Below are 26,483 nucleotides of genomic sequence, written 5' to 3'. Positions count from 1 at the left end.
GAATATAACAAGCACTTTGACATTTCAGTGAGAAGCCCAGAACTTTATCAGGCAACTATGATCGGCCATAAATTCAGTTGCCAGTGTCACCCACGTCCCAGCAAATCCAAAAGTCGGATGATCAAAACAACATTTTAAATTGGGATAAGTTTGATTCAATGGGCATAAATCACCATCATAGATGCAATGCTGCAATGAACACGAGGATCACTAATAGAAAAACAAAGTTCATGTACCAAAAAGTAGATTTAGATTTCATTATCATTTGACAGAATAAGTGAAAATCCACTTAATTGTCTGAAATGTAATGAATGTAAAAATGAATGTAGCTGTATTTGAAAAACTTGTATTAAACAGCAAGTCAAATTGATCATTGCAAGGTTGCAATTTCCCGACTGCAAAATGGGTAGTTTCTAATACTCATACACTTAGCTACAAGGATAGCTTGAAAGGAAATTACAAGGGCAATTTTGTCTTTTAAAAATGGGTAAGATGGATTTAGAGGGATATGGACCAAACATGGGCAACTGAGTCTAGCTTAGGAATGAAAACAAAAAGCTGCAGCATAAAGAAGTTGGGCTGAAAGGTCTGTTTCCATGCTGTAAACCTCTGACTCTACGACTAAGTCGTGATGGTTCAGGTACAGTTTAGATAGAATCCTGAGAGGGGGAAAAAGTTAGGGCAATCAAAGCCAGAGTTCTCTGGGTGCCAAAAAAGAGATTGTGAGCAAGATGAAATGGAAAAATGAGGCATATGGTAGATGGCAGATTGATAATACAGGTGAACATAGAAGATTCAGTGAAAAAGACATCAGAAGCAAGGAGGAAGTAAGTGACAACTTTGGCAGCTAACATCAAAGAGAACCCTCAAGCCTTCAATGGGCATCTAAATAACAGACAGGTATTAAGAGGAAAGTTGGGTCTTCAAGGCACCACAATGGAAGCCTATACAAGGAGTCAGTGGGCATGGCTGAGCTACTAAATGAGATCCTTCAATGTGGCTGCACCCTCTTTCTTGTTGCAGACAAAGTCACAGTAAAAGAGGTACTGGTTGGGTTAACAATTGAAAAAGGTCAGAAAAGACTGGTTATTCTTGTTACAGAAGTCATTATGTCTAGGTGGGGTGTATCTGAGGATATTGAGAAAACTAACGTTTGAAATTGTTGAGGCACTGGCTATAATCTTCCTGTTCATTTTAGATACAGTAGCATTAGACGACTTGGGAACCGCAAATGACCAACACGTTGAAAAAAATGGTGCAAGCTAAACCCAGAATCCACAAGCCAGTCTGCTTAACCTCATTGCTGGGAAATTTTTGGAAATGATAATCTGAGACAAAATTAACATTTGTCAAGTCTGATAAGTGTAGGTCAATTAAGGAATGCAACTGTGGATTTGTTGAATGCAAATAATGATCAGTAAAAGGTGCACAATCAGTGAGGGAGTCTTCAGCCTGAGTGAGATAGAGGTAGAGTGAGTATACTTGTGAATTTGGTTTAAAGTTCGAATTCTATACGTAAGGGAGGGAGGTGTTCTTTTGCTTTCTGGTTTCTCGGCCCTCGTGGATGGCCTTACTGTGCTGCAGAGAACCGGCTGGTTATTTGGTGAGTATTACCGCTGCCTAAGGGGAAAACAAAGCAACCACAATGCCACAGAAAAGTTAAGTTGATTGGCCAGTAAGTGCTCAGTGTTAGAAACAGCAAATGTAAAACCAGTGCCTGAAATAAAGTGAAGTTATAGTAAGGTAATACAAGTAATCCAAAATAAAATAAAAGCTATTCTAAGAGAAGTAAAGTTAAGGCATGATAGGGCAACTCAGGTGAGTGGAAAGCTTGTCCTGTAGTATGTGTGAAGTCGCAGACATGACCAATACCCAAGATAACCATACGTGCAGCAAGTGCTGCCAGCTGCAGAAACTTGACCTCCAGGTTTCAGGGCTCAAACATAGGTGGAGTCACTGAGGTGCATGTGAAGTTGAAAGCTCCATGGGCAGCACATTCAGAGAGGTAGTCACACTGCAGCTTAAGAGCTTGAAGGCACAGAGGAATGAGTGATCACCAGGCACTGCACAAGACTGAGGTAAGGAGTGCAACAATTCCCTGGGGTACTGTTCAGGAAACGGTTCTCTGTTTTGGAAGCTGGTTCCTCAGAAGAGTGAAATCAGAGTCAAGTTTGTGCCACCACAGGCAACGCAGCTATACTGGAGGGGATGAAGGACGGAAGTGCAATAGTGGGGAACACGTAGGTATTTCTGTGGCCATGGATATGATTCCATAAGGTATGTTACAGAGTCGTTGTGGGGCATTCTTCTGGGGGAGGATCAATAGCCTAAGGTTGTGGTCCACATTGGTACCAATGACTTGACAGTTACGAAGGCAAATGCAATGTTAGCATTCATGTTGAGAGGGCTAGAATACAAGAGCAGGGATGTACTTCTGAGGATGTAATCAGCTCTGGTCAGACCCCATTTGGACTACTGTGAACTGTTTTGGGCCCCATATCTAAGGTAGGATGTTATGGCCTTGGAAAGGGTCCAGAGGAGGTCCACAGGAATGAAGAGCTTGTCGTATGAGGAACCGTTGAGGATTCTGAGTCTGTACTCATTGGAGTTTAGAAGGATGAGGGGGAATCTTATTGAAACTTACAGGACACTGCAAGGCCTGGATAGAGTGTGGAGAGGTTGTTTCCACTAGTAGGAAAAACTAGAACCAGAGGACACAATGTCAGACTGAAGGAACGATCCTTTAAAACAGAGATGAGGAGGAATTTTTTCAGCCAGAAAGTGGTGAATCTGTGGAACTCTTTGCCACTGAAGGCTGTGGAGGCCAGGTCATTGAGTATCTTTAAGACAGAGATAGATAAGTTCATGATTAATAAAGGGTTATGGGAAAAAGACAGGAGAACAGAGATGAGAAAAATATCAGATATGATTGAATGGCGGAGCAGACTTGATGGGCCGAGTGGCCTAATTCTGCTCCTATGCCTTATGGTCTAATGGGAAGGAAACAGGCTGAGGCAGAATTTAGGAAGCTAGGTAGAAAATTGGCACGCAGAACCTCAAATGCAGTTTTCTCCAGATTATACTCAGTGCCATATACAAGCAAGAACAGGAATTGGTGATTAAGGCAGACAAATGCATGGTTGCAAAGACAGTGTGGGAGGGAGGGCTTCAGATTGCTGGGACACTGGGAGTGGCTCTGAGTGGAATAGCAGCTCTATAAGCCAGACAGGTTGCAACTGAACAAAGCTGGGATTGAATTCCTTGCAGGGCATTTTGCTAGTGCTGTTAGAAGGGCTTTAAATGAACTCAGCAGGGCTGTATTTATCCCGACAAAATATTAGAAAGGAATACCAGGATGCACAAAATACTGAGGGACAGAAAGCTTTAGTATTTAGACTACTAAGTGAATAGGTGAAGTTCGAGTAAGGAGGAAAGTACTGACAACTAAATCGGAGTTTCGGTACCTGTATCTGAAGGCCTAGATTTTAGTAAATACGATTGACAAGTTACAGGTGCAGATTGTATCATGAAAATATGATATTTAAAAGTTATACGTTAAGTTGATTCATTTGTTATAGTTACAGAGCATTGTTAAATAATGTTTATTTTGATAAAAGTACCCACGTTTGTCAACAGAATCACACCTGAAACATCTTATCCTCACACTAATGCCGAAGTAAATAATTATTATGGTCTAGTCTGGCTTCATCATTCAAGTTCGAGTTTCTGATCAATACCCTAAAAAAAAATTGGGAGCTTATCTGGGATTTAAAAAATGCAAGACAGTGGGTGTTGAGGACCTGTTATTTTTTTCAGCTGTTGCATTCCATTGGGAGGGTCTTGGGGAATAATGGTTCTTGCAGTGGCTGAGCATTTCCTGGGTATACAGGAAGTCAGGGTGGTTTACAAAAGATGGTTAAAACAAAGCTTTTGGAATTGGCATACAAGCTGCAGTTGACTTTGCTTAAAGGGACAAAAAGGCAGAGATAATTGCAGTGATAGCTCAGCATTTAAAGTAGCCAAAAAGCAGAGTCAGGAGCATTAGAATTGGCTAGGATGCAGTTACAAATGAAACAGCTTGAATTAGAAGCAAAAAGAGGACAGAGTGTGGCAAAAACAAGAGAGAGGCAATCACAGTGGAACAAAGAGAAAAATTAAAACAGTTTGAACGGGAAAAAGAGTCAAGAATTGCAATTAAAAGGAACAGAAAAAAAAGTGAAAGAATAGCCCCGGCAGAACAAAAAACAATAGCAAGATTTGATAAGAATGGTGCAGAAACTTTCCATTTCATTTGAGAAAGTAGCTAAACAAGTAAAATGGCCACAAATCATGTGGGTTTTGTTGGTTCAAACAAAGTTGGCAAGTAGAGCTTGTGAGGTGTTTACGTCATCACAGAAGATATCTAGGGATTACCATGAGGTGAAAAAAGCCATCTCAAGTGCATAGGAACTGTAGCCAGAAGCCTACAGACAGAAGTTTAAAAATCTAAGGAATGAGGTCTGAGATATAAAATTTGAAAGAACAAACAAAGTAACTCTGACAGGTAGACAACAGCTTTGAAAGTAGAGACATTTGACACTCTTAAGGAAACAATTATTTTGGGTGAATTTAAAAATTCACTTAACTAGTGAGAACTCATACAGAAAATCAGAGGGTTAGAACTGTGAGCTTAGCAGTTGAATTGGCAGATAGAGTCATTGAGGTTTACAACATGGAAACAGGCCTTTTGGCCCAACTTGTCCATGCTGCCCAGTTTTTAACCACTAAGCTAGTCCCAATTGCTCACGTTTGGCCTATTTCCCTCTATACCCATCTTATCCAACTAACTATAAATGCTTTCTAAAAAACAAAACATTGTACCCACCTCTACTACTGCCTCTGGCAGCTCATTCCAGACACCACTGAAAAAAGTTTGCACCTCTGAACCCTTTTGTATCTCTCCCCTTAAGCCAATGCTCCCTCGTTTTAGGCTCCCCTGTGTTTGGGAAAAGTTGTTGGCTATCTACTTTGTCCATGCCCCTCATTATTTTATAGACCTCTAAGGTGATCATGAGTTAGTTCATGGGTTTTGAGATCAATTTCAACCTAAGCTATAATTTGTGACAGAAACTGGGATAAGGAGAAATCCTCGGATAGTAAAGGCAAAGGGGTCCTCATTGGAAATAGTAGGGACATATCAAGGTGGAAGAGAAATAAAAAGCCTCAGATGTTTTCATTGCAATAAAGTTGGACACAAAGTCAGTATTGCTGGCTTAAGAAAAATACTGGGAAGACATATTTGGTAGAAGAGGGTAAGCCAATGGAGATTTTAGAAGTGGTAAAGGAAAGCCCAGTTTAAGCTAGAGGCAAAATAATGTACAGCTAGTTCAGGCATTTGTTGATAAGCAAGTGCCAGATCACTTCAAGGAATTTACTTGTGTGGCTAAAGTTTACTCGTGTATACAAGGAGTAGATAAAAAAGTCAAAATTGAAATACAAGAGACAAGTCACTCTTTATGGTAAGAGATGAGGAATTGTGTAGTTCAGAAGGAGTCTTGTCAGAAAAGGTGGTAGTAAATGGAATTCAAGGCAAGAAGAGTCGTGTTCCATTATTTATGAGGCGAGAGAGTCTGGTGACAAGTGAAGTGATTTTAGGAGTAATAGGGAAATTCTCTTTTCCAGGAACCCAGTTTATCCAGGGCAACAACATAGCTGGATCATAGGTGGGGGTGATGCCTACTATGGTTGAAAGGCCAGTGGAAAATCAACCAACTGAAGTGTTGCAGGAAGCATATCTGGGATTTTTCCAAGTGTATGGCAACAAGATCACAAAGTCACATTTGAGACAGGAGGAGAAATCACACATTAAAGATAAGGAGACTGGAGGTTCAGTTATCAAACTATTTTTAACCAGACATTTGATAAAGAAGAAGAGCAGGTGGAGAACAAAGTGGATATCTTCAGGAAAGTTGGCAGAATTACAACAAGAAAATGAAAAGATAAAGTTGTTGTATCATAAAGCATACACATGAAGAATCTGAGTGTGTATCAGTGTAATTACACTAAAAATGATGTCTTAATGAGTAAGCAGAGACCTTCACATAATCTGATGGACAAAATTTCATCAAGTTGTATTACTAGTGTGTTAGAGAAAGGAGATATTGCAGGTAGCATGAGGTACCATTAGGAAGTCATTTTGCAAGTAAAGAAATCTGAAAGCGAAAATACCAAAATGTTTTTATTGAGCGGCACTTCACACTAAGATGTAGGAGAATTTTGCCATACATGGCAGGTCATAGGAAAATTCAAACATTAATCACCATCACCCTTCATAGCATTCCAGCATTTGAGGAAGCTCTTAGCAGGATCTTAAATTTGTGGGACCTCTCCCTAAAACAAAAAGTGGTGCACATATTTGTTGACATAATAGATGTATCTACTAGACTTCAGGAGGAAATTCCATTATGTAATATTACAGCTAAAATGATTGTAGGAGTTATTTATTTTTTTAAACCAGATATGAACAATCCACAGAAATCCAATCAGGCCAAGGATCAAATTTTACACTGAAGTTATTCAGGGAAGTTAAGGGTAGCTTAGGAGTAAAGTAATTTAAATCAACTGTGGACTGTCCAGAATTGCAGGGAGCGTTGGAACAGTGACATCAAACTTTAAAGATCGTGTTGAAGACCTATGGTCAGGATTATTCAGCGGATTGAACAAAGGAATTCCATTTGTACTTTTTGTAATTAGGGATGCACCTAATGAATCAACCAAATTCAATCCATTTGAAATGATTTTTGGTTGTGGGGTAAAAGGACCATTTAAATTGGCAAGTCAGCATTCTGAGATTAGATTGTTGGGCGGTGTGCCAAACTTTAGGGAAAGATTAACTCAAGCCAGTGAGATAGCTAGGCAGCATTTAAATGTGACACAGCACGTGATGAGAAATGCAGATAAAAAAAATCAGAAATTTATAGTTTTGCGATTGGGGATAAAGTGTTAGTATTATTACCAGTGGTAGGTGAACCGTTAAAAGCCAAGTTTAGTGGGCCTTATCAAGTCAAATTAAAAATTGAGTGAGATGGATTTGATGAGAACACCAGATCAAAGGAAAATTGACTGTGCCGTTACTATGCTGGAACGATATTCTCAGGTTACTAAAATAATAATTCACCCCGTCTACAGCAAGGCTAGTAACATCCAGGCACGCGAGAACAAAAACAGCAAGTAACAGTTGGATCACCCAAAAGCTAGTTACCATTTCAACCAACAGAAATTATAGTCAGTCTCACTCCCTCTTCCCTCCCCACAATTGCTCTTGAATGGAGTGGTCATGTCAGAACATAAGAACATAAGAAATAGGAGCAGGAGTAGGCCATCTAGCCCTTCGAGCCTGCCCCGCCATTCAATAAGATCATGGCTGATCTGTCGTGGCTCAGTTCCACATTCCCGCCCTCTCCCCATAACCCTTAATCCCCTCTCTTATCAAAAACCCATCAACCCACGTCTTAAAAATATTTAGCGAGGCAGCCTCCACCACTTCAACGGGCAGAGAATTCCAGAGATTCACCACCCTTTGAGTGAAGAAGTTCTTCCTCAACTCCGTTCTAAACCGCCCCCCCTTTATCTTGAGGCTGTGCCCCCTAGTCCTACTGTCCTTTCTGAGCGGGAAGAGTCTCTCCACCTCTATCCTATCCATCCCATTCATCATCTTATACGTCTCAATGAGATCTCCCTTCATTCTTCTAAACTCTAACGAGTACAAGCCTAGTTTATTCAGCCTCTCCTCATAGTTCAACCCCCTCAACTCCGGCATCAGCCTAGTAAATCTTCTCTGCACTCCCTCCAAGGCCAAAATATCCTTGCGTAAGTACGGCGCCCAAAACTGCACACAGTACTCCAGCTGTGGCCTCACCAATGCCCTATATAGCCGCAGCAAGACCTCCCTACTTTTATATTCAATCCCCCTCGCTACGAAGGCCAGCATCCCATTCGCCTTCCTGACCACCTGCTGCACCTGCAAGCTGGGTTTTTGCATCAGGGAAATTAAGAATCAACCACATCACACTGCAGATTCGGAGTTGCACACAAGTCAGACTAGGTGAAGATGGCACTTTTCCTTCCCTAACAGGCATGAACGAACGAGATGGTCTGACAATTGATGATAGTTTCATGGTCACCATTACTGAGAATGGTCTTCAAATTTCTTAATTCATTCAAAAATTCCACCATTTGCCATTGTGGGATGTGAATCAGTATCCCCAGAGCATCAGCTTGGGCCTGTGGATTACTCATCCAGTGGCATTATTGCTGTACCACCGTGTTCCCTAAAGTTTGAAAGACAGGGAAAAGTATGACAATTGCGAGTTAAATGAGGGTAAATGTCAAGTTCTCCACTTTGGACTGAAGATAAACTGAGAAACTAGCAGCAGCAGAGAATCAAAGAGTCCAAGTACTCAAATTATTCAAAGCTAACAGACAATTACAAAGAGCAAGCAAATGAAATGTTGGTTTTGATCTTCATGGAACTGAAGCACAAAGGGGAGAAAGTTAGGCTTCAGCTGTACAGGCTCTTGGTCACATTCCATTTGAGAGTACTGATTACAGTTTCAGACACAAAAACAGAAAAATACTGAAAAATCTCAGCAGGTCTGACAGCATCTGTGGAAAGAGTGTAGAGCCAACATTGAGTCTAGATGACCGTTCATCAAGAGTTTTGATATTTTGGGCTCGAGAAAGAACGTATTGGCCTTGGAAGGGCTGCAGCACAGACTAACAATATGATATCAGGGCTTAAACAAACTTCTATGTTATGAGAACAGATTGGATAAACATGGCTTGCATTCCGTTCAGTGTGGAAGACTGACAAGTGATCTGAGTGGCACAGTAGTTAGCACTGCTGTCCCAAAATGCTAGGGATCCGGGTTCAATTCCCAGCTTAGGTCACTGTCAATATGTGGAGTCTGCACCTTCTCCATGGGTTTCCTCCCACAGTCCGGAAGATGTGCTGGTTAGATGCATTGGACATGCTAAATTCTCCTTCAGTGTACTCGAACAGGCACCGAATTGTAGCGACCAGGGGATTTTCACTGCAGTGTTAATGAAAGTCTACTTGTGACACTCATAATTAAGTTTTAAACTGAGATATTTAAAATGTTAGAAGGATTTAATTGAGTAGGTAAAGACATTTATGAGTTAGGGAATCACGAGAAAAGGTGACCTAAGCTTAGAATTTGTTGGGCCAATCAGGAGTGAAACAGTAAAGCACTTTTGCTGGCAAAGAGTATTAGAAAATCTGAAACTCTCTCCTGTTATAGGATGTGGATACCAGCACGATGGGACATTTCAAAACAAGACCTATATATAGATGGTCAGGTAAATGTGTCAAGGGAAATGGATCACAGCTGGGTAAACAGGTAAATACATCCAAGTGGCTGATCGATTTGCACACATTTTTGCCCTTCGCTGGAGAGGTACTTTTGCAATTGAAACCCAATGTTACCATACTAAAATACTGAAGAATAAACAAACAATTTACATACGGAATTCAAAATCTCCAACAACTCCAAAGAAAATATTGTCTTAATTTCTTCAAATAAAAAAGGTTTAAAAACATAAATCTTTCTCTCAGTATTAAAGTGAATGAATTTAAGTACGAGCTGGACAGTTTAATAAAATTCTCACCACTCCAGTGTTCAGCTTATTAGATCAGCACATCCTGCATTAAATAGGCTATATGAAAAAGTAATTTAAGTTCTAGGTTAAGCAAAAAAAAACCACCCATTAACACTATGATACATTCAGGGCAGCAGATACAATAAAAAAGATATAGTTTGAACATACTTCAAAATAACTGAAACTCAATAATTTGCTTTATAAAAAAGAGGTTACGTTCAATCTAAGAGGTAAAACGATAATACTTAAAGAAAATCAAATCAATTGACAGTTAAACGCCTTTTAATTCTATAGAGTAAGTGTATAATTTCTAACTATATATAAAATACATTGTGAATCACACAGCCAAGCCTATAATTCACCATCTAATAATTTTCACATCACAGGCAGTATAGACAAATTACACATTTACAGCATTTACCTGAACTCAGAATTTTTAAAAAATGGAAGAAAAAATAACTTCCAAGCCTCAGGGAAAGCAGCAAAATCTAAAGCATCAAAACAGTGTGAATGTGTTTTAAAAAATCAGATAAACATATATTCAGCATATCTTTCAGCAAAAGGCATTCCACTAATCAGACTTCCAGCTTCCCAACACTTCAATGACTTTATCCAGTGCATAAGACATCATTAATGTCAGGAAGGTTAGGTTCAGTGCCTGATCTGTGCTCAATTAGCAAATTTCAACTGGGATGATAATGAAAGGGGTGCTAACAGCAGCCTCAGTGGCTAGATTTCTGACCTGTGAACAACGACCAAAAACCTGCGCTTATAATTGTACACATGGTCACCAGATGTTGATCCTGAACCAAAGTGTTGAAAACGAAATTATCAATATTAAAGTAAACATGTCAAAAGGACACAAATGAGTAGCTGGACAGTAACTATAAATGCATCTGTAATTTAATTTAAAATGGCTGTAAAAGTGACAATATAATGACTAACTACGAGCCATGTCTCATTAACCTTTACCTCACAACGAGTATTCCATTTTCTGTATACCATTGAAGAAAGAAAAACCACAGTAAAATTCCTGCGTTGAGACTTGATCCAATATATAATTTTGGAATTCAAGAATTGTTTAGAATGCCAGTGTTAATATAAAAATAAGTGTAAACATAAAATGGTCTTGGACAGTTTGATTTTTCATACAATGTGCAGTTTGCATAAAACTGCTTTAACATTGCCATACAGCAAATTTGTTTGGATTTATGTATCTGAATCATTTATCCTTAAGTTTCTTATCAATTATGCCCTCAGGCAATTTTGAAAATCTGTTTCATTTAATTAAAAGTTGAATTCTGGAGGAATGCGCATCTATATACATATATATCTCAATGATTTAGTCCTTCAGCAGTTTCATTATTGATCTCAGCAGAAGCCTGCTAATGTACAACTGGAAGGGGTTGGGTGCTGGATCCCGACTGTCCATTTTTAGAACATGGACTAAATCCAAGCCAGACCGATGGTCTAAATGTTTCCTTCCACGCAAGACAAATTTGTCAACTTTGCTTTATAACAAAAAAACTGTTCTAAATATAAAAAATGACAGCAAAAGTTTTTACAAGTATATAAAGAGGAGGAGGCTGGCTAGAGTGAATGTTGGACCCTTGGAGGACGAGGGGGGATTTAGCGGTGGGCGATGAGGAAACGGCTGAGGCTTTAAATAAGTTTTTTGCCTCGGTCTTCATGGAGGAGGGCACGAATAGTTTGCCGGATATTAAAGATAGAAGGATGGTAGGAGGTGAGGGCCTAAATGCAATTACTATCACTGGAGAGGTAGTGCTTGATAGACTAATGGGACCGAAGGTGGACAAGTCCCCAGGACTGGATGGAATGCATCCCAGGGTTCTGAAAGAAATGGCAGAGGTGATAGTGGATGCCTTAGTGATTATTTATCAAAATTCTCTGGACTCCAGAGAAGTGCCAGAAGATTGGAAAACGGCTAATGTTACACCGCTGTTTAAAAAAGGTAGCAGACAAAAGGCAGGGAATTATAGGCTGGTTAGTTTAACGTCTGTAGTTGGAAAAATGCTAGAATCCATCATCGAAGAAATAGCGAGGCACCTAGAAAAGAATGGTTTAATCAAGCAGACGCAGCACAGATTCGTTAAGGCAAAGTCGTGTTTGATGAATTTATTGGATTTCTATGAGGATATGGCTAGTGCAGTAGACAGAGGGGAACCGGTGGATGTGGTGTTTTTAGATTTCCAAAAGGCGTTTGATAAGGTGCCTCACAAAAGGTTGCTACAGAAGGTTAGGGTGCACGGAGTTGGGGGTGAGGTGTTAGCGTGGATAGAGGATTGGCTGTCTAATAGGAAGCAGAGAGTTGGTATCAACTATTCTAGTTGGCAGTTGATGATGAGTGGAGTGCCGCAGGGATCGGTGCTGGGGCCTCAACTGTTTACCATTTATACAGATGATCTGGAGGAGGGGGCTGAGTGTAGGGTGACGAAATTTGCTGATGACACAAAGATGAGTGGAAAAGCAAATTGCATGGAGGGTGTGGAAAGTCTGCAGAGAGATCTGGAAAGGCTGAGCGAGTGGGTGAGGACCTGGCAGATGGAGTATATGTTAGCAAGTGTGAGGTTATCCACTTTGGCAGAAATAATAGTAGGAGGGATTATTATTTAAAAGGTGAAAAGCTGCAGCACGCTACGGTGCAGAGGGACCTGGGGGTCCTTGTCCACGAGTCGCAAAAACCAAGTCTGCAGGTGCAGCAGGTGATCAAGAAGGCAAATGGAATGTTGGCCTTTATAGCGAGGGGGATAGAATATAAAAGTAGGGAGGTCTTGCTGCAACTGTACAGGGTACTGGTGAGGCCGCAGCTGGAGTATGGTGTGCAGTTTTGGTCACCACACTTGTGGAAGGACATATTAGCCTTGGAGGGAGTGCAGAGAAGGTTCACTAGGCTGATACTGGAGATGAGGGGGTTAGTCTATGAAGAGAGACTAAATAGACTGGGTCTGTACTCGGAGTTTAGAAGGATGAGGGGAGATCTTATAGAAATGTATAACGTAATGACGGGGATAGATAGGGTAGAGGTAGAGAGATTCTTCCCGCTTAGAAAGGATAGCAGGACTAGAGGGCACAGCCTCAAGATAAGCGGGGGGCAGTTTAGATCAGAATTGAGGAGGAACGTCTTCACTCAAAGGGTGGTGAATCTCTGGAATTCTCTGCCCGTTGAAGTGGTGGAGGCTACCTTGTTGAATATATTTAAGTCACGGGTGGATAGGTTTTTGACAGACAAGGGAATTAAGGGTTATGGGGAGAAAGCGGGAAAGTGGAACTGACCCACTTCAGATCAGCCACGATCTTATTGAATGGCAGGGCAGGCTCGAAGGGCTAGATGGCCTACTCCTGCTCCTATTTCTTATGTTCTTAATTTGCCACTGGCAAGCAATTTTATGGAGAGAAGAACGCACAAGACAGCTGGCGTGAATAATGCCGAGAAGGATGCTGTACTAGTGTACTGGGGGGGCATTTAGTAAAAGAGTGACCTTTACTCAGCATCTCACTGCACAATACCTTATCTCAAGTGTTTGATGCTGAAATTGGATGCTCGCAATTAGGAAGTTCCACCAGTACCTGCTTATGATTGGCTCCAAAAAAAGTGTTACAGCCCCTTGAATGACAATGAGCAAATGGCTGAATGCATTCAATTTGGTTTATGCACCCTGGTCACTTCTTTCATACAATAAAAATTCTTCTTTTTGGGTCAGAACAATAATTTTGCCAAGAAATGTTCAAACTTAACATCTGTGTAAATCAAACCTATATTATATAAACTATCTATCTGTAACAGAGATTACAGCACCTATCTACAGCTAAAATATCCAAATGGTTCATAACGGACACACATGCAACAGAAATTAATTACCGTACAAACATTACATAGAAACATAGAAAGTGGAGCAGGAGGCTACCACATGGCCCTTCATGCCTGCTCTGCCATTCATTACAATCATGGCTGATTGTCCAACTCAATCGCTTAATCCTGCTTTCTCCCCATAACCTTTGATCCCATTCACCCCTTGTGCTGTATTTAGCCACCTCTTGAACACATTCAAAGTTTTGGCATCAACTGCTTCCTGTGGTAATGAATTCCACAGGCTCACCACTCTTTGGGTGAAGAAATTTCTCCTCATCTCTGTCCTAAATGGTTTACCCCAAATTCTCAGACTGCAACCCCTGGTTCTGGACACATCCTCCCCGTATCTACCCTATTTCATTCTGTTAGAATTTTATAAGTGACTATGAGATCCCCCACCCTCATTCGTCTGAACTCCAGCGAAAACAATCCTAACCGAGTCAATCACACCTCATATCTATCCCAGCACCGATCCCTATGGCAAACCATGAGTCTGCCAATTTGCTTTTCTCTTTGTTTCCTCAATCTAGTCAAATTTAAAAAGGAAGCATACAATAGGCCTATGCATCTAAAGGCTGATGGAGCCCTTGAGGAGTACAGTTGAAGAAGGGAGGAATTTAAATGTGGAATTAAGAGGGCTAAAAGGGACGATGAAACGTTTTTAGCCAACGGGGTCAAGGAGAATCCCAAGCTTTTTATACATATATTAGGAGCAAGAGGTTAGCAAGAGAAAGAGTATGCCCACTCCAGGACAATGGTGGGAAGTTATGCATGGAACCTCAGGAACTGGACAAGATCCTCAATGAGTACTTTGTATTAGTATTCACCAAGGAAAAGGACACAACAGATGCTGAGGTCAGGGTTAGGTGTGTGACCACTGTAGAGATTATCTACACTTTTGAGGAAGAAATGTGGAGTATCCTAAATTGCATCGAGGTAGACATGTCCCTGGGGCCAGATGGGATCTATCCCAGGTTACTGCAGGAGACCAAGGAAGAGTAGCTGGGACCTAAACTTCATACCTTCTTTGACCACAGGTGAGGTTCCAGAGTACTGGAAAATAGCCAATGGTGTTCCTTGTTTAAGAAAGGAGGCCTGGATAATCCAGGAAATTATAGTATGGTGAGGCTGACGTGTGGTGAGAAAGCTTTGAGAAAATACCGAGGGACAGGATATATGCACATCTGAAAGAAAATGGACTGGTTAGTGACAGGCAGTACGGTTTTCTATCTGGAAGGTCATGTCTCACCAATTTGATTGAATTTTTTTTTTGAAGGAGGTGAGAACACAAGCAAAGTATATAGTTGTATCAAACCATTAAAAAGTCTAAAAAGGAACAAAAATCGGATGGACCACCCAGCATCGACGCAGGAACTGGAAATGACATTGACAAATCAGCCATGTCAATCCTGTAAAATTGTCCATACTAATATTGTGGGCTAATGCCAAAATTGGGGAGCTGTTTCAGACTGGTGGCTGTACTCACGGAATCATATTCTCACAGTAACTTAATTGCAGTGTTAACGTAAGACTACTTGTACTCAAACTTTTACTTTAACTTTGCAGACTAAGTCCAGATGACACTGTCCCACCACAGGACAGACCCAGCAGGTGTCAGCACAATGGTATACAGTCTAGAAGGAGTTACCCTAGGACAGTCTTTAATATCAATTCCAGATGCTATGAAGTCACATGGCATCAAGGTAAAACGTGAACAAGGAATCTTTCTGCTAATTACCATGCATCCCTCTTCCTCAGCTTATGAATCAATACTCCATAAGGCACTGTGGCTCACTAATAGCAGCACAGTTGTACACCAACAGCAACCTCACAGTCTGGCATATCCCCCACTCTGCTATTAACGCCAAGACCAGGGTTGAACCCTGGTTCAGTGAAGAGTGGCAGGCATGCCAGGGACACCATCATGCATTCCTAAAACAGGCATCAGCCTGGTTAAGCTACCTGAATGCCAATCAACATAAGCAGCAAGTGTTTGGCAAAGCTAAGCAATTCCAAAACCAAGGATCAGATCTAATCTCTGTAGTCCCACCACATCCAGTCATGAAAGGGTGGACAATTAAATGACTCAATGGAGATGGTGACAGCTTCACATACCCCTTTCCTAATATTTCAGTGCAAAAGGCAAGACTGAAGCACTTGCAACAATCTTCAGCTGAGTGAATGATCCATTCCAGCCTTCTCCAGAGGTCCCCAGCATCACAGATGTCAGCTTGCAGCCAATTTGATTCACTCTGTGATATCAAGAACTGGACACATTGGAGACAGCTAAGGCTATGGCCTTTACAATATTCCAACAACAGTACTGAAGAATTGTGTTCCAGAATTAGCCAAGCTGTTCCACAACAGCTACAAACATTGGCATCTAGCCAACAATGTGGAAAATTGCCAAGGTATATTCTTTACACAATTAAAAAAAAACAGCCAGTTACAGCCCCAGTCTATTCTTGATCATCAGTAAAGTGATGGAAGAGTCAACAGCACTATCATGTGGCATTTGTTTAACAATACTTACTGACACGTAGTTTGGGTTCTACCAGCACCACTCAGCTTCTGCCCTCACTCCAGCCTTGGTTCAACTATGGACAAAAGAGCTGAACTCAAGAGGTGAGGAGACAGGAACGGCGCTCGACAGCAGAGCAGCATTAGACCAAGTGCAGCATCAAGGAACCCTCAGAAAACTGGAGTCAATGGGAATCAGGAGCAAAACTGTCTGCTGGTTGGAGTCACACCTAGCACAAAGTAAGATGCGTGTTGTTGTTGCAATTCAATCATCTCAGATCCAGGACATCATTGCAGAAGTTCCTTAGGTTAGTGCCCTCAGCCCATCTATTTTCAGCTGCTTCAATGACTTTCCTTCCATCATAAAGGTCTGAAGTGGGGAGGTTTGTAGATGACTGCAGAATGTTCAGCGCCATTTGAAATTCCTCAGATAGTGAAGCAGTCCATGTCCAAGTGCAGCAAGACTTGGACAATACCCAGGCTTAGACTAAGAAGTGGCAAATAATACTCACAATATACCAGTGCCAGACAACGAACATCTCCAACAAGAGAGAATCTAACCATTGTACTTTGATATCCAATGATATTACCATTGCTGAATACCCCACACATCAATCATCATCGATTGACCAGATGCTGAAATGAACTGGCCATAAGTACTGCGACTACAAGAGTAGGTCAAAGGCTAAGAATCCTGAGGTGAGGAAACTCCCTCCTGACTCCCCAAAATATATCCATCATCTACAAAGCACAAGTCAAGTGTGTGGTGGATTACTCCTCACTGGCCTGCAGCTCCAACAACACTCAAGTGGCTTCACACCATCCAGGACATAGCAGATTGACGCTCCATTCACCACAGATGCACAGTAGTAGTGTGAACCATTGACAAGATGCATTGCAAGAACTTACCAGGGTTCCTTAGTCAGCATTTTCGAAACTCATGACCACTGCCATCTAGAAGGAAAATGTCAGTATATATATATGGGAGCACCAGTACCTGCAAGTTCCCCTCCAAGTCATTTGCCATCCTGACTTGGAACTATATTGCCATTTCTTTAGTGACACTGGATCAACATTATGGAACCTCCACCCAAATAGCACTATAGGTGTACCTACGTCACAGTCTGCAGCAGTTCAAGAATGCGGCTCACAACATTGAGGGCAATGAGGGATGATCAATAAATGATGGCCTATGGCCTAACCAGCAAGGTCCACATCCGTTGAATAAAAGGTGTTTCGCTTTTAGTTTTATGCTGCCATTACCTCTCATCATCCATGGTTTTGTTTTAAACTAGAGCTTTTATCCCTTAAGGGTCGAAACAGGTTCTGCATCACATCAAGTTCTTTCTTGAACACCTACTGATGAACTGTCATTCCACCCATCAACATATTTGCACAATTTCCTATCGAGTCTCTGTCTCATCATGTTGAAATTAACCTTGTCTAAATCCAAAATCTCAATAGCTGTTTCATGTTTCTGCCTTTCAAAGGCTACAATGAACTCAATCATATTATGATCACTGTTAGATAAATGTACATGTATTATTACATTGTTAAATAAATCTGACTCATTATATCTAATATAGCTTGGCTCTGTTGATGGTGAAATACATTGTTGCAGAAAACCATCCTGATCACACAAGATATTCACTCCATTTCTGACATGAACTAATCTGCTTATTTCAACCTGTATGAAAGATAAAACTACCACAATAACTGCTACTGGGGGTACAATTTTTCTTTACTTCTCTTATTCCATCAGTAACATATCCTCTCCCTGTCTCCCCTTGCTTATTACTCCCAACTCACCTCTTCACATGGTATTGTGGCCACCGTTTGACCTCCCTCCAACAGTGTTGTGGCCCCTCTCTTGTATTATCGTTCCTGCCTGACCTCTCCCCCTCATGAAATGGCCCTCGCCTGACAACTCCCTCCATCCCCTTATGGTCTATCACTGAAGTGCTTTGACCTTTATCACTAATGTTACTCCTCCTTGTGTACCATTTTCACCATCTTTTCTGTAGATCCTATAATAGTATTTTTAGTTTGCAGTCCAAGCGTTCTTGCAGTTGTGCCACAGTAATGACGGCCATATCACACCAAATTGAACTGTCGCTTACAATTTACTCCTTCAACTCACTGCATTTGTTAAAAGAAAGCTTTTGTGGACCAAACACCCTAACCTGTCCTTATGCTCCTTTCACTTTTATTCTTCCACGGGGTGTGGGTATCTCAGGCAAGTCCAACATGTATTGCCCACACTAATTGTCTTTGAGAAGGAGATAGAAGGAATGTTGTTTGCAGATCTGAGCCTCTGACCTGCTTTTGTAGCCACACTGTTCTGTGTTCAGTACTGCACACATGCACCAGCCATATAAACAGAGAACACCCTACTCCTCGCCTCGTGATGAAAGGGAAGTCAATAATGAAGCAGCTGAAGATGGATGGGCCTTGAATACGACCCCGAAGAACTCTTGCCATTATGTCCTGGGACAACAACCTCCAACGGCCACACAATTATCTTTCTTTGTGCCAGGTATAACTCCAATCAAATGGAGAGTTTCTTTCACGAGCGCGCACCCACCACCACCACCACCACCACCCCCTGCCAAAATCCCATAATCAGTCAAATGCTGTCTTCATGTTAAGAGCAGTCACTCTCACTTCATCCTGACTTCAGTTCTTTCATCCTTGTTTGGACCAAACTGTTGAGGTCAGGGATCATGAGGCCCTAGTGGAACACTTCTTACTTCTGTTTTGTTTTTTAACCTATAGTGCCTGAAGTACAATTTTTAATTATTACTTTACTCTCTTTACAATGTTTGTTTTAGAACTGTTATTTATGCCACCTTTTCCATCTGAACCTTGTCCCCACCCCAACCAACTAATTGTTTAAAATCTCCTGACTGTCCTAGTTTTCTTTTTACTCAAGCCCTGGTCCTTGCCTGGCTCAGGTTCTCCTCATCTCAATGCTGGTGAATGGAACCATGGAAAATAACCCCACTTCCTCACAACACACCTTAAGCCACATGTTAACTGACTTGTTTGGTTCCACACTAATTTCATGTGGATTAGGTAATAACCTGGAAATTATAACCAAAGTTCTGTTCTTGAATTTAGCTTCTGGTAATCTCCAAACAGGGCTCTTGCCTACTTGTATGCCATTAACAACAACATGGAACATTGACAGAATTCTCTCCCATACTCCCCAGTACTTTTTTCCAGCTGGTTCATGTTGCCTCAGTCAGGTACCAGGTAGAAAACATAAAAGACCATAAGGTAGAGCAGCAGAATTACACTATTCAGCCCATCGAGTCTGCTCCATCATTTAATCACAGCTGATATGATTCTCATCCCCATTCTCCTGCCTTCTCACCATAACCCTTGATCCTCATTGATTAAAAACTTATCTGTCTTAAAGCCACTCAATGACCTGGCCTTCACAGCCCTCTGTGGCAACAAGTTCCACAAATTCACCAGCCTCTGGCTGAAGAAATTCCTCCTCATCTCGGTTTTAAAGGAGCACCCCTTCACTGAGGTTATGTCCTTGAGTTGTAGTGTTTCCCACTAGTGGAAACATCCTCTCCACATCCACTTTATCTAGGCCTCTCAGTATTTTCTAAGTTTCAATTAGATCTCCCCCTCATCCTTCAGAACTCCATTGAATATAAATCCAAACTCCTCAAATGACAAACCCTTCTTCCTTGAAATCATTCTTGTGAACCTCCTCTTGACCCCTGCCAAGGCCAGCACATCCTTCCTTAGGTATGGGGTTCAAAACTGCTCACAATATTCCAAATGGGGTCTGGCCAGAGCCTTATCCAGCCTCAGCAGTGCATCCCTGTTCTTGTATTCTAGCCCTCTTGACATGAATGCTAACACTGAATTTGCCTTCCTAACTGCCAAATGAACTTGCAGGTTAACCTTAAGAGTCCTGGTTCAGGACTCAAGTCCACTTATGCTTCAGATTTCCAAAAATAGTCCATTTAGAAACTAGTCAACACCTTTATTCTTCCTCCCAAAGTGCATAAACTTTTCCAATGTTGTATTCCGTCTGCCACCTCTTTGCCCATTCCCCTAACCTTAGTCATTCTGCAGTCTCATCTCCTCAACACTACTTGCCCCTCTACATACCTTTGCATTATTTGCAAATGTAATAACCATACCCTCCATTCCATCTTCACTATATACATTAATAATCTGAAAAGGTTGTGGTCCCAACACTGACTCCTGTGGAACAGCACGAGTCACTGGTGCCATCCAGAAAAAGACCCCCTTATCCCCACTCTCTACCTTCTGTCTGTCAGCCCATCTTCTATCCATCCTTGCCTCTAATACCATTGGCTCTTAAACTTATTTAGTAGCTCCTGTAAAGCACCTTATCAAGGGCTTCTGAAAATACAAAAATCACATCCATTGGCTCTCCTTTGTCTAATTTCTTCATTACCTCCTCAAAGAATTTGATTTGTTAGACATGACTTCCCTTTGATGAAGCCATGCTGACTCAGCCCTATTTTGCCATGCATTTCTTTGTACTCCATAATTTCATGTGTAATAATGGACTCCAAGATCTTACCCATGATCAAGGTCAGGCTAACTGGCCTATAATTTCCTATCTTCTGCCTCTCTCCCTTCTTAACAGGGGTGTTACATTCACCTTTTTCCTCTCCTCTGGGACATTCCCAGACTCCAGTGATTCCTGAAAGATCATCCATGTCTCCACAATCTCCTCAGCCATTTCCTTCAGAACCTGGGGTGTCGTCCATCTGGTCCAGGTGATCTATCCACCTTCAGACCTTTCAGCTTCCTGAGTACCCTCTCCTTAGTGATGCCCACTACATTTACCTCTGCCCCCGGCTGTCTTGAAGTTCTGACATGTTACTGGTGTCTTCCACCAGTAGACTGGTGCGAAGTACCCATTCAGTTTATGTCATTTCCTTGTCCCCCATTACTCCAGCCTCATTTTCCAGTGGTCCCATATTCATTCTTGCCTCTCTCATCTTTTAGATATATAAAGATAGAACTCTGGTTCTTGCTTCTAAAGAATGGTTTCAGTCTCCTAAACTATTGAATCCTCTACAGCTACCACATTGTGTTTCTTCTCCCCTTTCCCTTGGGCAGCCTCTTTTTCCAAGGCTGCATAGTTACCATTTCAGCCATCTTTCCAATAGTCACTTCCCTTCAGTCAATTAAGCAGACATGAGGGATAAAATCTGCTATTTCTTTCCACATTTTGAATCCAAGTCATTTCTTGTCTCTGCCAAGTGTAGCCACAGGAGTCTTAAAAAGTACATTTGTCCCTCGGGTCAGTTGCAGTACTTTCAATCCAAAATTAGTATTTTAAATGACAAATTTCAATGCTAAACTTGCCCACTGCTTTACAAAGCATGTCAAATTCAACAAATCTTGCAGGAAATAGGGTTTGCCAAGGTCCACCTCAGAGTTCTGGGTTGTTAATTAGATGGCAGTTGCATTTTACAAAAATGGGGCTTGGGCTTCACTCCCAGATCTCTCAAGCTTAAGTGAAGGGCCTCTGCCATCTTGTCCCTTCCTCCTGTGGCCACTGTCTCACTACACACAAAGGACTAAATTACTACACATGTATGATTATTCATATGTACACACAAAGAACTGAAGTACTGCACATGTACGACCACTATTCATGTGCACAGGTATTCAGTTGTTCAGCCAATTGAGAAGCCAAGAATCCAGTGCAAGACAAGAACCTGCCCTCATTTGTTCATTCCAAAAATTAACAACTAATTCTTAAATTTAGCAGGAACATTAATATTCTCCTGAATGAAAAGACTACGAACAAACAGCATTACACTATCTTTTATGGACCGTATGCCACATGGTACTGCATTTTCATATAGTGAAATACTATTACATCGACTGTAAAAAGAACTAATGCCCCCCAGTAGCCAATGAGATGGGCCAATTCTAGGTTAAAAACAACCTATTGAATGTTTACGTTCTATAATCTACTGCAATTAAAATATTTGTGCATCACATCCATTGTTAACAAAACAAACATAAACATGACAACTTGACTATATTGTTAAGAAAGCAAACAATGAAACTGGCCACATTTGTTGCATTGTAAAACTATTACTGCTCAATGGTCACTAATATTTCACGCTAGATAAAAATCCATACCTCTAGGAACATCAATTTTTGATGTTATAATAGAATATCACTTGGGAGTCATATATCAAGCAATTTTTATTCCCCTATTGAAACTATACTTTAAGAACAGTAAGCCGATATATGGAACATGGCTCTCCCTGTGCAATTGTAAACATTGTGGCCTAATTGTTCCTGCAATTGAATCATACACAATAATTGTTGTTGGTGATATGACAGTATTTTGGATGACAGTATAAAGCACTAAATACCACTGAACAAATGTGAATATTCATGATTTAGAAACACAACATACTGTAGGTTTATCAGTTATTTGGCAAATATCCTTGATAGGTATGGAGAAAGTCTTGAATTTCAAATAACTTACGAGCTGTTTTGCAGCCATTTTGCCTGAAGTGGATGTTTATTTTGGGGAGGATGGTGTATCCAACACCCCTCCATATAATAAACACTTGGCTAAAAAAATAAATTGCATTATGCAGACTGTAACATTAATTAACCCACTCAATTGCATTGGGGGGGGGGGGGGGAGGAGTTCATGAATCACTTTGGCTTCATGTGGAAAAAAAAGGTCTACTCCAAAAACAGGTCTTCTTACCTCCCAGCCCTTCCATCTATTCCTTCCACCAAGATGTTAATTGTTAGGTGCCGGATTTAGAAAACACAAGTTTAAACATTGTGCGTAAACTCGGAGGAGATGGAAACTCCTTTTCCCACTAGCTAACAGTAGGGTTACAATGAAAGCTCTGTATTATGGTTGGACAGAAAGATAGGAACTTTCCCTAGGTGTAAAATTACCAGGAAATCAATGAGTGCCTGCCTGTACTTTTTCATTACCAAGGTACTCCATTTTAAATTGCACACCACTGGGATCTACCTATTGTCCTGAAAGACGCCTCGTTTGAATGGTCTTTCTATTGCCAACCTGTGTTGCCAAGGAATTAAGGTCGGTTACCTAATCCTAAATTACGGTTGGATTAATTACAGCTAGATTCGAAAGTATAACCAGTTACTTTCTGCCTTGTTTAACTGGTACATTTCTTCAGCGTTAACTGGACGAGTTGAAAAGGTACATGTGCTGCAACGTGGAGGCATTACAGGGCCGAATATCTGCCGACATTTAAACAAACCTGAGTACACTTTTGTGGCCGTTTCTGACACCGAACCCGCTCGACCAAAAAACTCCAGTTAAAGCCACGGCCCGTCACCTCTCGCAGAAACTAGCCACTGTACCCCTCCAACCACACACACACACTTCAGATACACTAGCAAAAAGACATGAAAATAAATCTCCTCGAAATAAAAAGTGCTTCCCCATTCTGTCCCAGACTAAAAAATTTTTAAAACAAACTTTGAAACGAAGGGACCGACTGCAGCTCTTCCCCGCCGAAACACTAACATTCAACAAGCCGCGCTTCCCCTGCACTTTAAACACAACTAACAGAACTGAGGCAAGCTTTCCTCCTCCAGAAATCACACTGGAGTTACTTGCTTAATGAATAGCTTTGTGTTGCTGTTGCCTTAATGTCAATTTCAAACTCGCAATAACAGGCCGGGAGCACTCACTCACTCATACACCTTGGGGAGGTTCCTGGTGAAAAAGTTACTGCTCCCTGGGACACGCCGAGACTCACCCGAGGAGAATTCCATGGCTGCACCGCCGCAAGTTTCATACAACAGCAGCAAAAACACGAAGGGAGATGCATTCATAATGTTGGAGTGGTATTGCCGTTGTTTGTGGGTGTTTTGTTTCCCCTGCCTCCTTACTCCAGCTCGGTGCTTCCCTCAGCCTGGGCGACGCATTGCCCTCCACATCAATACTTTGAAAGAGCGAGCGGAGTGGACCCCCCAGCCCAGCTCACACGTCACCCAACTACACACACTCTCTCTGTGTCAGTGAGTGGAGTGCAGAGCGTCCTCTGCTGGGTAAGTGTGCACTAGCCCAACTGTGTATGTGTTTTCCCTGATCTCTGACCATGGCCACCTTTAGAAAAAAAACCCCACTGTATCCTCAAACAATGCATTAATAAAACCTATAGCGATATTAGCGTGCCAGCAACAGCCTTGCATTTTTCACTGGAATGTGAAATGTGGAATTTGCGCGTGTGGCTGCAATTTTGCTCTGTAGCTCTTTCTCGGGTCTTGAAGGTGGAGCTGAAATGAGCTCCAAACTGATGCAATGTTCATACTAACGCCTGGGAAAAACAGGTATCAGGTAAATTGTCAGCGTTGACGAATTATTGGTAACGTATCTGACCCCCATCGATAGAGTTAATGTTCAATTCAAGTATTACTTTTGAAACATATGTTAGACGCAAAATATGTACTTTTTTAAAAAAGTTGAAAATGGGTTGATCTATTAGTATGTGTGCTTTGCATTAAAACTGAAAGAAATTTAAATTGTTGCTAATCCAAGAGGACAGAGAGTTGTGGATTGTCGATGCTGGAGCTTGATAGGGAACAGAACTATCGATTGTACACTCGGCACATTACGGTGGATTGTCGATTTAGCAAATTTTTATAAAACTGTTGATTGGGAATTTCAAGGCGGATTGCAAACTGCCCAAAATAATTGCATTCCCCTTTTCACTTTCCTGAAATCAGAGTCACTTAGTTATTGTGTTTTTAAAAAAAAACACCCTGTAATACTATTCTCAAGCTGCCAGTAGGTTGGGTGAAACTCAACACTGGTTTAAACCGCCATCAAGTGGGTCTCATGATGGTTGCGCGCTTGACAATCTGATCTTCGGATTTAAATCGCCACTTTTAAACCTTCCAAACGGATTACGCTCCGCCGAAATAGCAGATAACTGCGCCCCAGTCGGTTGACACTCCAGGTTGAGGGAATCATGTGTACATTACTTTGCCCATGTATGCAGTTAACGTGCAGGAAAAAAAAACTTCCTTTCAAGCCCCAACCAATGTTTGCCTTCCCCTGCACCACCTTTCCCCCTTCTCTGTTTGCTTCCAATTCACCTGAAAATGTAAAATCATATATATATTTAAAAACGATACGAGTAGATTTTTTTTAAGCTGCTGCAGACTTCCACTTGAAATATTTCTCACCGATGGAGCAGAAACGTAATGGAAAGTACTGTGCAGAAGCACACAAAGTAAATGAGTAAGGGCAAGTGTTCAGTTGCAGCAGATGATTTATAATCATTAAGATCCTCTGGGGAGCTGCCACCTTTACTTGGGAACATCGGCGAGCCGAGGAAGTCAAACCTTAGGCTTTTGCCTTGTTTGAAACCTGACTATTCAAGTTACAGCCTGCATTTTTATGATGAGCACTGCACTGCACCAGAGGCTCTGAAAAAATAATTATTATTTATAAGTAACTATACCAAGGCAGTTCTTTGTTTCTCTCAAATGTATCGTTGGCCTTGATGTAACCTTAGGTGAATACATGTTCATTCACAAACTCTTGGATCAGCGCGGTGTTGAATTTAACCGTGGTTAAACAGAACACCAGATCTGAACCCTGAAATAACCTTTCAGTATTAACAATTATAATCCTATCAAACATAAATAATGTAAGCAATTTATTACACATCAGCGAATATCTCATGAAACATAGTGCAGGAGACCCCAAATAAATCAAAATGGAAACAAACAATGGTTTAAACACTTAAATTATAATTTATTTCGGGCTAGTAAACAGAATCAACTGGAATTTCCTGTTGAAGTTGCAGGCAGCTTGATTGCAGCTTTTGTTTTAGCCTGCACATAAGAACTATTGGCAATTTATCAAATTCAAAACACAATGTTTCATAACCATATTCAAGTAATATTTTAATTCTGGAGAGTATGTCATTAGTGCTATTGTTCTTTATTATGTCTTAAGATTTAGAGTCATCCATTAATTGAGATATATTGATGGGCTGAGTGGGCAACTTCTAATGGCCAACTCAAACCAGTACACTGCATGTGATCATTATTACTGGTGTGTTGCTCCTTGGCAAAATATACCACACTTCTCTCTTATATTACAAATAAATGAAAAATTGGGCTGGCCCTTGTTTTTCCATTTGTGATCCTCCCCCTCAATAAAGCCACTAGACCATGGCAGGGTGCTAACTGATATTCAAATGATCTGTGTGCTTACTGGGGATACCTCCATGTTATACCTCCATGTTTCGTGTTATTTAATTCTGAACATTTTGCTATTTCCCAGACACTTGTGAGAGGAAGTAAACTAAAAGTCAGTAATACTTCAGTTCAAATCATTTGGTCACAGATACTTTTCAATTATTCACCGTGACACTTGCCAGTAGCAAAAAAAAGTTGA

General features: G+C 41.1%; 1 protein-coding gene across 9 annotated transcripts in view; it reads right to left on the bottom strand.

The window, feature by feature from the left end:
- ptprk (protein tyrosine phosphatase receptor type K) overlaps nt 1-24,076 on the bottom strand; it is a 610,212-nt gene extending 586,136 nt beyond the window's left edge. For 7 of the 9 annotated variants that reach the window (XM_080192478.1, XM_080192479.1, XM_080192480.1 and 4 more), the window contains exon 1: nt 23,830-24,075. In XM_080192478.1, the coding sequence (XP_080048604.1) occupies nt 23,830-23,905 (76 nt within the window). In that variant the 5' untranslated portion in view covers nt 23,906-24,075. Of the gene's footprint in view, nt 1-23,829 lie in introns of all 9 variants that reach the window. The other 2 variants (XM_080192477.1, XM_080192484.1) reach the window with 2 other exon arrangements.
- Between the last annotated feature and the right edge of the window lie 2,407 nt (nt 24,077-26,483).

Source organism: Carcharhinus amblyrhynchos, chromosome 7 (genome assembly GCF_965287045.1).
Source record: "Carcharhinus amblyrhynchos chromosome 7, sCarAmb.v2.hapA, whole genome shotgun sequence".
Classification (NCBI taxonomy): domain Eukaryota; kingdom Metazoa; phylum Chordata; class Chondrichthyes; order Carcharhiniformes; family Carcharhinidae; genus Carcharhinus; species Carcharhinus amblyrhynchos.
This window is presented reverse-complemented; position numbering and strand designations above follow the sequence as displayed.